This window comes from Gouania willdenowi, unplaced genomic scaffold (genome assembly GCF_900634775.1).
Source record: "Gouania willdenowi unplaced genomic scaffold, fGouWil2.1 scaffold_322_arrow_ctg1, whole genome shotgun sequence".
Taxonomy (NCBI): domain Eukaryota; kingdom Metazoa; phylum Chordata; class Actinopteri; order Blenniiformes; family Gobiesocidae; genus Gouania; species Gouania willdenowi.
The window spans coordinates 169,200-182,989 of record NW_021145083.1 but is presented as its reverse complement, the minus strand read 5'-3'; the positions used below and the strand labels follow the sequence as shown (position 1 = coordinate 182,989).

Below are 13,790 nucleotides of genomic sequence, written 5' to 3'. Positions count from 1 at the left end.
CTTGGACCATAGTAATTTGGACCCCCATCAGAAGCTTACAGCCTGTTGGTTTGTAGGAACTGCTAAATCAGCCTGATAACACTGGTAATAGGTGTTTGATAAGCGTGTTGTGATGATGCATTTATTCCGTTTTAGGTTTATGTACTGTGGTCTGTGGCCAATGAAGTTTAAAAAAAAATTACAAAGAAAAACATGAGTTATAACATTGTTTGCTGCCTGGCAAGCTTTTTCGGAGGGCTGGAATCAAAGATCCGAACACCTATGATGATTGTTTTATAGTTATAATGTATTTGATAGTACTTGTTTTAGACAATTTGATGATGTCTAATGTCCCCCCATTTTTTTTCTTTTACAGCACCTAACATTGTTTACCGTAGAAATGGTGATGGAGAAGCCAAGTCCCCTGGATGTTGGGCAGGAGTTTGTGAGGCAGTATTATACTGTCCTAAAGAAGGCTCCAGCTTCTTTGCACAGATTTTATGGGAGGAGATCCTCCTTTGTTCATGGAGGACTTGATCCGAATGGAAAGCTGGCTGAAGCTGTGTATGAGCAAGAGGAAATCCGCAAGAAGATCAAGTCACTGCAGTTCAGTGAATGCTGCACAAAGATCTGGCACGTGGATGCCCATGGCACTCTGAGTGATGGAGTTGTTGTACAGGTGCTTGGAGAGCTGTCCAACAGTGGCCAACCAATGAGGAAGTTTATGCAGATGTTTGTGCTTGCTCTAGACGGTTCAATTGCCAACACGTTCTATGTTCACCACAACATCTTCCGCTATGAGGATGAAGTATTCGGAGACTCTCATGCTGAGCATAAAGAAGAATCAGAGGAAGCTGTGGAAAAGGAGCCAAAGGAAAGGCAGCCATCCCCTGAGCCTCACCCTGACACTAATGGCGTAGAGGGGCCAATGGAAGAGCAAGCTCCAGAGCCTGAGCCTGAGCCAAACCCTAAAGCAGAGGAGATCAATTCTGAAAGAGAAAATAAAGTCCTGGAAGAAATTAAGGACAAAACACCATCACAAGTTCATGAGGAATCTCCAACAAATACTCAGGAGGCTTCCAAGACATCATCCTGGACCCTGGTGACCAGCAAAAATCACTCACAAAAAGAGAAGAGGAAAGCGTGCAGAGTCGCCCCCTCTGGTATCCCCCCTCATGTTGACAAAGCAACACCGCCTAGAGTTGAGATGCAAACGACACCCCTGCACCCCAAAGAACAGCGCACTCGTGACAGACTGAGCGTCCCTCCACGAGGCCCTAGACCTGGTGGCAGAGATGGTGAGCCTGGGGTTATAGACAACAGGCGTGTTGTTCGACACCCTGACAGTCACCAGCTGTTTGTTGGAAACCTTCCACAGGACATTGTTAAGCGCGAGCTCAATGAATTCTTCATGACATATGGAAATGTTGTGAACCTGTGGATTAACACCAAGAGCGTTGGGGGAAAATTGCCCAACTTTGGATTCGTGGTGTTCGACAACTCTGATTCCGTTCAAAGAATCTTGGAGGCGCAGGTAGAAGGGCCCATAATGTTCCAAGATAAGGTGCGTCTCAAAGTGAAGGAGAGGAAGCCGAGGGCAGTCCGTGAACAAGAGACCCGTCCCGGCCGGGTGGACATGGCCCCTAAACTGAGCATGGGCTCTGGAAGAGGAGCTGGTGGTCAGGGAGAAGGTCGCTTCACAACCCAGCGCCGCTGAGACGAGCATTGACAACAAAGTGGATGAAGTCTCATGTTCATCTTCAAGTGTTGTTGTTTAAAAAATAAAATCTTCATGTAAAAAATTCTGATATACTGTATTTGTTTTTCTCTCATTACTTTGTAGTGTAACCTAGCTGGTCAACCAGTTGTTAATAAAAAAAATGAAAAACCCAGAAAAGCGCTATATAAAATTGATGTATAATAATAGAAATAATAATTTATTTTTCTCTTGTTTGGTGTTTGTTCTTTATTTGAAGTAAATATTGAGCGGATGTAACGCAAGCAATTTCTCGCTGAGATTATTAAAGTATTTCTGATTCTGAAATTACATTCTTGAAAACTAATGTATGTACTGTATACATAAAAAGGTCACTCTTTATTTGAAGTTTTATACATAAGGCTGACAATACGCTGTCATCAGCATAAATAAGGTGTCATTAAGCTGTCATTAAGTGTTGTTTACAAAATTATGACACATTATGACACTCATTTCAGTTCAGGGGCCAAATACACAACAGTTTAATCTTAAATGGGCCACAGATTTTATGCTGGAAAACGAGTAATTTTAACATTATTGAGCCCTAGTTTGCACTTCTACATATACAGTTCATAATTTATAAAATATGTAAGAAACAAACCATATCTAAGCTGATATCAGACCCAAAAGGATCTTCACTTTAAATACCCTAAATTTTGTGACCAATTTAATTAAGGGAAATACTATGTAAAAATTTGAGGAAAAGTTTGTAAGAATTTTGAGTTTTTCAACAGTTTCACTTTAAAAAATAACTGCAATCATGCGATATAAGCACCGGGAAAACTGTGAGCTTCTGCAAATATTGTTAAGATTGGTTTACACAATGATTTGTGTTTTCTCTCTCATTTTTACTTTCTCCTGCGGATTTGGCCCCGCCCCATGCGTTTGACACGTGTAGGTTAGGGTAACGAACGACACTTAATAACATCCTTCATGACACCTTATTAATGCTAATGATAGGTGTCATGTCATAAAAATAACAGCGTAATGTCAACCTTACGTATAAAACTTTTAAAGTGTTCCCCCAAAAAATAATGCAAAATATGACTTATGTGTGAGAGACAACAGCAGTTATTTCTTTGGCCATCATAACCCTGACTAAGGGTGTTTTGATCCAATATTGATATCGGTCCCAAATCAGAAAAATGAAAGAAAGAAAGAAAATGTTTCAGAATAAATCAGCTTCCATATAAAATTCCTATTGTAATACATATTTTGTTCATTTATTTTTCAGGGTCCTCTACTATTATTATGTATTTAATACAATTGTAGAATATTCTGATGTTTAAGGTTAAAACGTATGTAACATTTTATGGAGATGGATTTGTGTTGTTATTATTCCATTACAAATAAATATTTTCAATCAAAGGAAAAAAGTGTTCAAATGCAAATATTTGGGTCTCATTTTTTTTTTTTCATTTGAAAACTGTATTTCTTTGATTGAAAATATTTATTTTTGATTGAAAAGGTTTTTTTTTCTCTTCTATTGAATATTAAATACACAAATCTACCTCCATATCTATTGGTTAAGAGATTTTATGAACTCACCTGTTCACTGGTGTTGTGGATTATCCTGCAGCTGCTCCCAGGGTTTTCTCCAGTGCTGTTGAGTGTAGGGGACCCCAATGTTGTAGTGATGGAGCCCCCTACGCTCCGTTTTCAGCAATGTAGGGAGATTTTCTGTTGTTTTTTCATTTTTTAATCAATACTATCGTAATAATTGTTGCACACTTGGACACAAAGGGACTTCCAGATGTTCACGGGTTTTTTAATCTGAATAATCCAGAAAGACATACATCAGCCTCACCATCTATTTAATACAGGCGATCTGGACGGATGCTCCAGTCTTTACCTGAGGACCCCTGCAGCCCTTTAGCTGCCCCTGATGCTGCCTGTGTGTATGTAATAACTGTCCATGTATATAAGCTCTGAGGAGAGCAGACAGTCTGTTCTCCTCAGAGCTTACAGACTGGAGAACACCACCATGTAGTAGTTTTCATTAAAATCCTACATGTCCCATGATTCTTAGCTCTTCTCTGTAGTCCTTGTTCTCCTGGGACGTGTTTTAAAGGTGTTTCTACTGTCGTAGCTGGTCTGTCAGTCTCTCCTCTCATGATGAAGACCAGGGGTGGAGCAGCCATTTATTAAGTTTATTAAATTAATTTACTAAAACCATGATAAAGCTGTTATTAAGTCAGTGATTCTCAACATGTGGCTCTTTATGTCTTCATTATTATTATTATTCCCCCAGAAAACCTTAAAAAGGGAAACTTTTTAAACCCTTTTTTTTATCCTTTTCTTTGGCTGTTTTACAATTTTCTTTGTCCCATTTTTGTCCCTTTTCCAAAAAAAAAAAAATTAACACTTTTTCTTGTTTTTTCAGATTTTAGCTCCTTTTGCCAAAAAATATCGCTTTGTCCTATTTTTGCTCCATTTTTCTAAGTTCTTTTTGACACTTTTATTCAATTTTTGTCTATTCTTTAACCATTGTTAACCACTTTTCATCCAAATAATCAACCTTTGGCCCAATAAATAACACTTGTTTCCTTTTTTCCTACATTTTGCCTCTTTTTGTTCCACATTTTGCTCATTTAAGCTACCTGTAACCATTTCATACCACCTGTTTCCTCTTTTTTGTCATTTTTTGCCACTCTTGACTGTTTTTGGTCCATTTTAGACACTTTTCACAATTTTCTTGGCACATTTTTGCCACTTTTGGACCATTTTTTACCACTTGTTATTCATTTTTCATCACTTTACTCATCACTGTTAACTCTTTGTTTACCTTAGTCAAATGGCTGGCTGTGATTGGCTGATCACCATTCAATCAATCTAACTGGATCAATACATTATCAACAATCAATTCCTCTGTAAAAAGTGAGGGAGATGATTTTTAGTTTTAATTAAAGTGGATGATGTAAAAAAGACAATTATTCTGAAATGTGTCGGTTTCTGAACCATTTTATTGTTGATGTAACAAAGATCTTAGAACTCTCACATTAACAAATAAATGACTTTGATCACCGTGCTTTCCCTTTGTTGTCATAGTGGAATAGTTTTTGTAACGTTACACAACAGATGGATTCACTCAGAAAACAATATACATATATATATATATATATATATATATATATATATATATATATATATATATATATATATATATATATATATATATATATATATATATATATATAATATGCCGTGCTAAAAATATTGACCCCCCAAAATATAACCTTTTTGTTTTAATATTTATTACTAACACACAACTACAGAGATTACACCGAACTAGAAAAAAAACAAAAATAATAATTTCCTGAAGATAATGTGACGATGAAACACATGCTGAACTCTGCATGAAGGAATGATTTTTTAACAGAAATAAAACATTATTTTTTACAGAAATAAGTGAAATATCTTTTAAAATGTTTCTTTTAAACAGATTAAAATATATATTGTTCAGTGTATGTTTAATAGTTTTTTTCTTACTTTATTAATATAGTTTAAGTGAAGGCACAACACATTTTTTTTAAAGAAAAAAAACTTTATTCACATTGTTCCATTATTACAAGGTTTCAAACAGATTTAAATTAAACTTTAGCCTCGAGGTGTGGAAATATATTAAAATGTGAATGACTATTAATAATAATAATAATAATAATAATAATGGTAAAAATTCAACATCTCTTCCTTTTTTTAAAAAAAAAAAACGTCACTTCCGGTACGTTCTTAGCGTGCTAGCACCATAGCAACAGCATAAAGCATGATTAATGTTGCCAAAACAAACAAACTATGGATCCTATAGATAAACTGAATAGATACTATAGAAGTTAAGGATACGTTTTTCATTAGTAATGTCATCAAAACAAAGCTCTCTTAATATTGCTGTTTACAAAGGGTTGACAGGTGGTCATGTGACCTGACGTGACGTGTAGGAACAAATTCAAATGTGAAGGAATATAAATAAAAATATTGATAATGAAAAAACGAAGCAAGAAAATAATTACAACATCCAATCGCCCTGTGCGTGGATATTTATCTGCTTTTGGTTTGACGTTTTTTGGCGTATATAAACCAGAATGTACCGGAAAAAATACAGATGGTTTAGATAAACCGAATGGATATTATGAAAGTCAAGGGTACATTTCTCACTAGAAATGTCATTAAAACTATTCTAAAGCTACAATCTATCTTGAAATAAAGCAATTTGCCACTAAAATATAGAGATTTCTGCCGTTGTTTTTGATGAGTCAGCAGTGACGTGACCTGACTTCAGCCCGTTGATATTTGTGCAGTTAATACACGACAATACATCGTGCTGTTATTGCACAAAGACAACACTTTATTCATGCTCTAATAGCATGAAATAATAGATATACTGTTGTGGTGCTAATGCATGAACATCTGTGAGACTGGGTTGATTTAAAGCTGCAGGTTGTTCTGGCTGCACCAGGACACCAGTCGGTCTGTCTCACACCTGTAGGTGGACTCGTCTCCATCAGAGATGAGTCCATGATGGTCGTGTCGTCCACAAACTTCAGGAGTTTGACCACCTGGTGAGAGGAGGAGCAGATGTTGGTGAACAGGGAGAAGATCAGAGGAGAAAGACCACAGCCCTGAGGAGATCCAGTGCTGATGGTCCAGGAAGCAGAGATGGTTTTTCCCAGCTTCACGTGCTGCTTCCTGTCAGACAGGAAGTCTGTGATCCACCTGCAGGTGGAGTAGTTATGATCATAAACAGACTATTTATTATTAATGTAGGTTTTGTTTCAGATTTATTTGAATAAAAAGTTATTTCCTCCATGTTGAGCTACTTTTTTCCTCCACCTGGTTTTACTGGATCCCAAGCTGATGATATTTGAACCAAAAACATCTGGACCAAACATGTAAATTTCATCTCACAGCATATGAAACGTAATCCTTGGTTACACATATTTAAATATACATTTCCATACAATACATCTGAACCAAATATTTACAGTATCTGAATCAAAGGGAAAATCAGATCCTTGTGATCAGGTGCAAATGAGGAAAATCATCAAAGAAAGAAGGGTATTTTCTGTTGTTATGGTAACTGGCTTATTTCAGTTATATTTTATCAGAGAACAAAAGGTTTGAAATGTTTCCCTATCCTGACTCTCACAATGTGACGTCCAACTGCAGTGAAGGACCAGAGGAAAGTGGACATTGTGGGGACATGATAGCAGACATTACAGTCTGGACGACCTTCAGCGCTCTCTTCTCTGTGGTTGGATGTCCTGCTTGTGCTGCTGTTCTCTGGGAGTTGTTCAAAAGACACAAAAGAGGAAACTATGTCACCCCCAATGATGTCTTCATGATCAACATCACCATCATGGACCTGCTCTTCTTGTTGTTCATCCCTCTTGGGTTGTTTAACTTCCTTTTCTGGCTTTTCCAGCCTTTCCAGATGTGGAGTGACTTTCTGTATGATTTAAACCTGACTGGACGACCTCTCCTCACGGCCTGCATGTGTTTTGACTCCTACCTGGCAGTGGTCCACCCAGTCTTTTATCACACCCACAGGAGTCCAACTGTTGGCATCCTCGTGGCTGCTGCATTGTGGGCCATCACTTTAGCTAAAGGAACCATTAACACAGTCATAGATGAGCTGAACCACAGTCCCTGGACCTTGTTTATGTACGTCATAGCTCTCCCTGTCATCATCATCTGTAACTCCTCAGTACTGTGGACGCTGAGGAAGTCTCACAGTGGAAGGACGGGTCTCCACCCAATGAAGAAGAAGGCTCTGCAGATCATCACCAACAGCATGATAGTGACCGTCGTTGTTTACCTTCCTCCTGTGATGGTTTACATCTTTGGTCCTTTGATCTTCAGTGAAGATAAAATGGATTATTGTTATTTAGCCATTCCTATTCTGGTCATGCTAACAGCTGGGAGTGCCATCATGTCTCTGCTATACCTGGGCAACATGAGAGGTTTCTGCTAAGGTAGGGGTTCTCATCTGGTCTCACCCTGGGACCAACATTTTACCATGGTCGTTCAATTGTGACCCAATATTTTTTTTTTTTTAGAATTCAACCACAAATTAATTTTTTCTCAATTATCTGTTGAAAAGACTTGTATATAATCTTTTTTTAAACATAAATCTCTATATTTTCCTGTGTAACATGCATTTCACAGCATGAAATGCAAAAGAAAATTTCTTTCAAAATAAAAGACAAGTCCAACATGAGAAATATTAAGCATTCATTTATTTTTGACCAGCTGTCCATGACCCACCCAGTATAGGTCTGCGACCCACTTTTGGGTCCCGACCCACCAGTTGAGAATCATTGTGCTAATGAATCTAACAGGAGATCAGACCTGTTCATAGAATATATGCTTTCTATTAGGGATGGGCTATATTATCAAATGTTATATTGGTTTATCCACAGATATTGAAAAAATACTGTATGTGCTATATATATATAAATATATAAATAATATTAATTTTTCAAAACATAAAATAAATAAATAAACAAATAATTGAATAATTAATAAGAAATATTCAAAAACAAACATTGCTTTTTCCATTACTAAAGAAATTGGAAATTTAGTGTTGGACAATATCGGATATCAGCAAAAAGCTAATATTGAACTTTCTATAGAGTAGCACATTTTATAATAAATACAATGTTATTTAACAGAACAATCCACTCCTGTCCTCATATGTGTCCTTTAGCCATAACATAACATTATTGTAAGAATGGCCTCATGGGTAGCCTTAAAAAGTAGTCCAAGGTTCCAAAAATGCAGTCAAGTGTATTTATTTACAGTGAAAAAAAGTGCATCAGTATTTCTGTTTTCACAACATTTCATATGAAAAGTGTGTGTTCACATTGTTATGTCTAAGGTGGGCCCATAATAGAAATATAAGGTTTCATTAGCCAGGACAGAAATGAAGCTGTTAATAGGGGTTGGTCAGTGATAATTCATATAAGCAAATAGTACGGTATAGTGGCTTCTTTGATGGAAATATTTGTATTGATTGATCATTTATTTTTTCCTTCAAAAGTCAGTTTTAGTCAAGTTATTGACATTTTCTTAGAAGTATTAATTTTAGATCAAAGCTCCACAAATGGCATTACACAGTGAAGGATCTGATAAAAGCACTTTGGTGTTTGGTTTGCTCACAGGTTCCAGTCAGTTTTGATTTCTGGTTATTGTTCACTGGTATTAAATGTTGTAAGAATTGTGTTACAATAAATATCATTTTAGACAATGTTGATATTTTTGTTTTCTTTCCACATTAATAAACACATTTGGATAATGTTCTTAAACAACTGATTATTTTTCTTTTTCTTTATTTTTGAATATTAATTGTCATTTGTTCCTCTACAAAATGCATCTTATAACTGTAGAGGATGATGACATCATTTGTCACACATACATAGCAGAGAACAGAGAGTGACAGTGAGGAGGTCATAAACTGATAAATATCTTCACCCTCATGGACCACATGGTCAGAATGCTCTGCCAGATGTGCTCCAGTGTTTAAGTCGTGTCATTACTACAGTTCCTCAATCACTTTCTAGCATAGATGGCCACAGACAGAGCGATGCCACCAATGGCTACTGCAGTGGCACCAAGCAGCCACTTCCAGCTCAAACCCCATGCTGACTTGGCCTGATGTTTGTGGGTGCTGGACGGGTCCTCCAACATCTTCTCATCCATGGCCTGATGTTTGTGGGTGCTGGACGGGTTCTCGAACATCTTCTCATCGTCCTCACTGTCCTTCTTCATCATCGTGGAGACCTCATCACGGATCGTGTTGTTGCGTGGCTTCAGGTCTCTGTGCTGATCAAGAACATTGCCTTGCTCCTTCTTGCAGGTGGCCAGATCAATCTTCTCAGTGGGGGGCAGCAGCTTCAGGTCTGGAGCATCAGTAGCTTCCAGGAGCGTAATTATAAACTCAACCTTTGACCGGATCTTGAAGAGTGCCTTCTCTCTCATTTCCATGAATCGCACTGCTACATCCAGTTCCTGGATCACTTCCCCGTTACCCACAGTGAACGACAACTCCGGGTCCTCGTTGACCAGCGTCCCATCCAACAGACGTGATACTATATGAATCTTCACAATCTGTCCAGGTTGCGGCCTACTGTATCTTCCTCTTCCAGGCTGCAGCACCTTTTTCATTATCTCACCATTTCCAAGGATATCTAACCACCCATGAGTTTCTCTCCTCATGGACTGATCCATGACAATCTTATTCCCACTCTTCACGACTGGTGCACTGTCACTGCTTTGGTAAACAATCTGAAACACAAGAAAACATATTATTAGTAGATTACCATTATTATCTGAGCAGGGTTGGAGTCAGTTATAATTGTAATCATGTAATTGATAATTAATTACAAAGATGGTATAGTTATAATTGTAATTGTAATTTTAAAAATCTGTTGCTGTCATAATCTCATTAAATTCTAGTTGAGTTCAGATAATTTACTTTGTAATTGTAATTGCCTTTAAAATTCTACAAGAAATATCAATGTTTACTTAATGCAAAACTGGTGAACATGTTCTACACATATGTAGTTAAAATATTATTAAAATGTTTATATCAAGCTTTCCCACATTTTACCATTTTAAAAGTGTATTTTACAGCTGACTTAAGACCCATTATCATATGAGATGCTAACAGAAAGCTAACACAAGAGAAAGGTTAACTTTTATTAGGTTATCTATTTCAGGCTCAGTATTTCTGAATAATTGTAAAGTAAATGATAACGTAATGTAATTGTAATTGTATTTCTGAGGCTAAAAAAATAATTGTGATTTAATTGTAATTGGAAAAAATGCTGGTCACTGTAATCATAATGTACTTGTTGTTAGATTGTCCTCTGTGCTAAAAGATGGTAGCACCATGAGATTTACCGTTTAAGAGTAGCTTAGTATTAGTGTCTCATCTGTGGGAAGGATGTTAATTCTGGGACGTATTAGTCTTTCTTTGAATCAGGGGCTGTTCCAGATGTTTCCTATTCTCTCCTATCTGCAGCTTTGGGCTTTCACACTATGTCTGTGTTTTTTCTCCTGAGGAAGTATCTGCTCTGTGAGCTCTGGGTTTTTAGTTCTGCCTCTTGTTCTTTTTTTTTTGGTTCTACTTTTTGCTGTTCCTTTGATGTTCTCTGATGTGGAGTTCTTCCCCAGCATATCAACGGTTGTTCTAAACTCCTCAGTAGCCACGGTTACATGATGTTTTTTAAAATTCAGAATGAGTTATTCTGCATTAAATCATTCTGCTTCATGTTTACATGGTAATAGTAATTCCTGAACTGAGGTTTACATGGAAAACCGGTTTATTTGGCTTTAGTTAATTCCACTTTAGGTCTGGGGGTTGGGAAGGCTCTGATTGGACAGGGGGCGAACATGACGTAGAAACACAACCAACATTTTATTGTCGGCTGTAACCAGTGTTGTGCTAGTTACTGAAAAAAAAGTAACTAGTTACCGTTACTAGTTACTTCATTCACAAAGTAACTCAGTTACTATTCTGATCACTTACACCAAAAAGTAATGCGTTACTAGAAAAAGTAACCTTTGAGTTACTTAGAATTAAAGAATATCTCATTTATTTTGAGTCATTTGTGTTCGTACAGCTTCATATTAGTGAATCCCACCTTTTTTAAATGATGACGGGCAGGCAGATGACTCTACCCACACACCTCCTGTACCAACCAGGACAAGCTAACATTGCTACCACCTACACCACTCACCAATACATGATCGATCCTGAGAACCACCTCCAAGCTACGTTCACGTTTGCTCTAAAACACTTCAAAGAGAGCACTAAGGGCCATAAAGCCTACTACGACCAAAAAGCCTCACAGGAGGAACTACAGGTTGGAGGCAGAGTCTAATATTACAGTTTTGCTCAAAAACGATCATCATACAACCAAACTAGTGAAGAAATTTCTTCTCAAATGGACCGGACCCCCAAATAAAGGTTCCCAGCACAAAGACCAAACAAAATACCGCACCGATCGGCCCAAAAAAGGTGGGGGTGTGGCTATTTATGTTAAATCCAGATTTAATGCTTCAATTGTTCTTTCCCAGTCAATCAGTAAACAAATGGAATTCTTGGCCTTAGATTTAGAAATAGTTAAATCGCTACATATTACTGTGGTTGGGTGTTACAGACCTCCATCTGCTCCAAAGGAAGCGCTAGATTCACTAAAACTGCTTTTGAATCAGATAAATTACACTGAATTACTTATGGCAGGTGATTTCAACTGGGACTGGTTAAATGTAACTTCTGATGAATTTAAAAGGTTTTGTGATTCTGTTAATCTCACCCAGTTAGTCAACTTTCCCACAAGGCCTAATCCCAAAAGTCCTGATAAATCTACTTTGATTGATTTGTTTTTAACTAATGTGCCTCATAAGTTCTCTTCCTTGGGTGTCTTCTGTAATGATTTAAGTGATCATTGTATTGTTGCTGCTTGTAGAAACACTAGGATTCCAAAGTGCAAACCCCGTATTGTTTGTAGAAGGAATCTTAAACATTTGAATGAACAAGCCTTTCATCATGATTTGTCGATGGTGAACTGGAAATATATAAGTCTAATGCCTGATGTAGAGCTAGCGTGGACTTTTTTCAAAGACACTTTCATGCAAATTATAAATAAGCATGCACCTCTGAAGAAATACAGGGTGAAGGGGCGAGAAAATCCTTGGTTTTCTCCAGAACTGGCCAACAGCATTCATGAGCGTAATAAGGCCTGGGACAAGGCAAGACAAAGTCATTCTGCCACTGATTGGTCCTTCTTCAGACAGCTTAGAAATAAATGCACTTCGCTTATCAAAAAGGCCAAATCAGGATACTTTTTGTCGGTCACCACTGAGAACCTCAACAATCCACAGAAATTCTGGAAAGTGATCAAGTCCCTGTCTTTGAACAAAAACACAGAGACTCTTCCGTCATTTGTACTTAAAGACTCAGTCCCAGTTTATGATAGAACTGAAGTCTTGAATTGCTTTAACCAGCATTTTTTATCATCTGGTTCTCTATTTGATTCAAAAGGAACAACGACTGGGAATTCTTGCACAGAATCTTCCATGTTTTCTGGTGATCCTTTTAATTTTAATCCTTTTACTTGTCACGAAGTGCACAAAGCTCTAAAAGCATTAGACCACAGAAAGCCCCCTGGACCTGACTTGATTGAGCCTTACTTTTTAAAGCTGGCAGCTGATTTTATAGCAGAGCCACTTTCAATTCTTTTTAATCTTTCAATTAGAAACAAAGATATTCCATCTGTTTGGAAATCAGCTTTTGTGCTCCCTTTATTAAAAGGAGGAGACCCAGCAGTTCTTACCAATTATCGGCCAATTTCAAATTTATGTGTTTTATCAAAAATCCTGGAGTCGCTTGTCTGTGATCAGTTGAAAGAGTTTCTTTATTCTAATGAAATCCTCTCCAAATTGCAATCAGGCTTCAGAAAAAAGCACAGCACTATCACTGCTACTATGAAGGTGATAAATGACATCATTGTAGCACTTGATAAAAAACAGTTCTGTGCTTCACTCTTTATTGATCTCTCTAAAGCTTTTGACACTGTAGACCATGCTATTTTAAAATGCAGGCTACATCTCATTGGACTGTCAGAACACACTGTCGCTTGGTTTTCAAATTATTTAGAAAACAGGACCCAGTGTATTAAATATGAGGGCCTTTGTTCTGAATTTGTTACTGTTCACAAGGGGGTGCCGCAGGGATCTGTTTTGGGGCCCCTCTTATTTATCTTGTACATTAATAATGTCGAAGAAAATGTTTCTGATGCTAATATGCATTTTTATGCCGATGATACAATTATTTATTGCTTCGGATCATCTCTTGAACAGGCTGTTAATTCCCTGCAGAAAGCCTTCGTTTCTGTCCAGCATTCGCTGATTAATCTAAAACTGGTTCTCAATGCTGAGAAGACCAAGCTAATGTTGTTCTCTAATCATAAGAAGGTGCCTCAAGCTCCCCCGGTCGTGTCCACTCTTGAAGGAAATGTCATAGAAGTGGTACATGAATATAAATACCTTGGTG

At 37.4% G+C, this 13,790-nt stretch overlaps 1 protein-coding gene and 2 pseudogenes across 1 annotated transcript; 2 read left to right on the top strand and 1 right to left on the bottom strand.

Moving 5' to 3' along the window:
• The first annotated feature begins 379 nt into the window (after nucleotides 1-379).
• On the top strand, nucleotides 380-1,700 carry LOC114459530 (ras GTPase-activating protein-binding protein 2 pseudogene; annotated as a pseudogene).
• Nucleotides 1,701-6,932: 5,232 nt separating this feature from the next.
• On the top strand, nucleotides 6,933-7,703 carry LOC114459525 (atypical chemokine receptor 2-like). Its single transcript, XM_028441741.1, has one exon. It carries the CDS (start codon nucleotides 6,933-6,935, stop codon nucleotides 7,701-7,703), a length of 771 nt encoding a protein of 256 aa, XP_028297542.1.
• Nucleotides 7,704-9,127: 1,424 nt separating this feature from the next.
• The window catches only part of LOC114459528 (peptidyl-prolyl cis-trans isomerase FKBP8 pseudogene), a 12,776-nt pseudogene continuing 8,113 nt past the window's right edge, over nucleotides 9,128-13,790 (bottom strand).

What these genes read in the sequence shown, in the direction of transcription:
- LOC114459525 (XM_028441741.1), top strand. Translation starts at nt 6,933, where the DNA reads ATGATAGCAGACATTACAGTCTGGACGACCTTCAGCGCTCTCTTCTCT.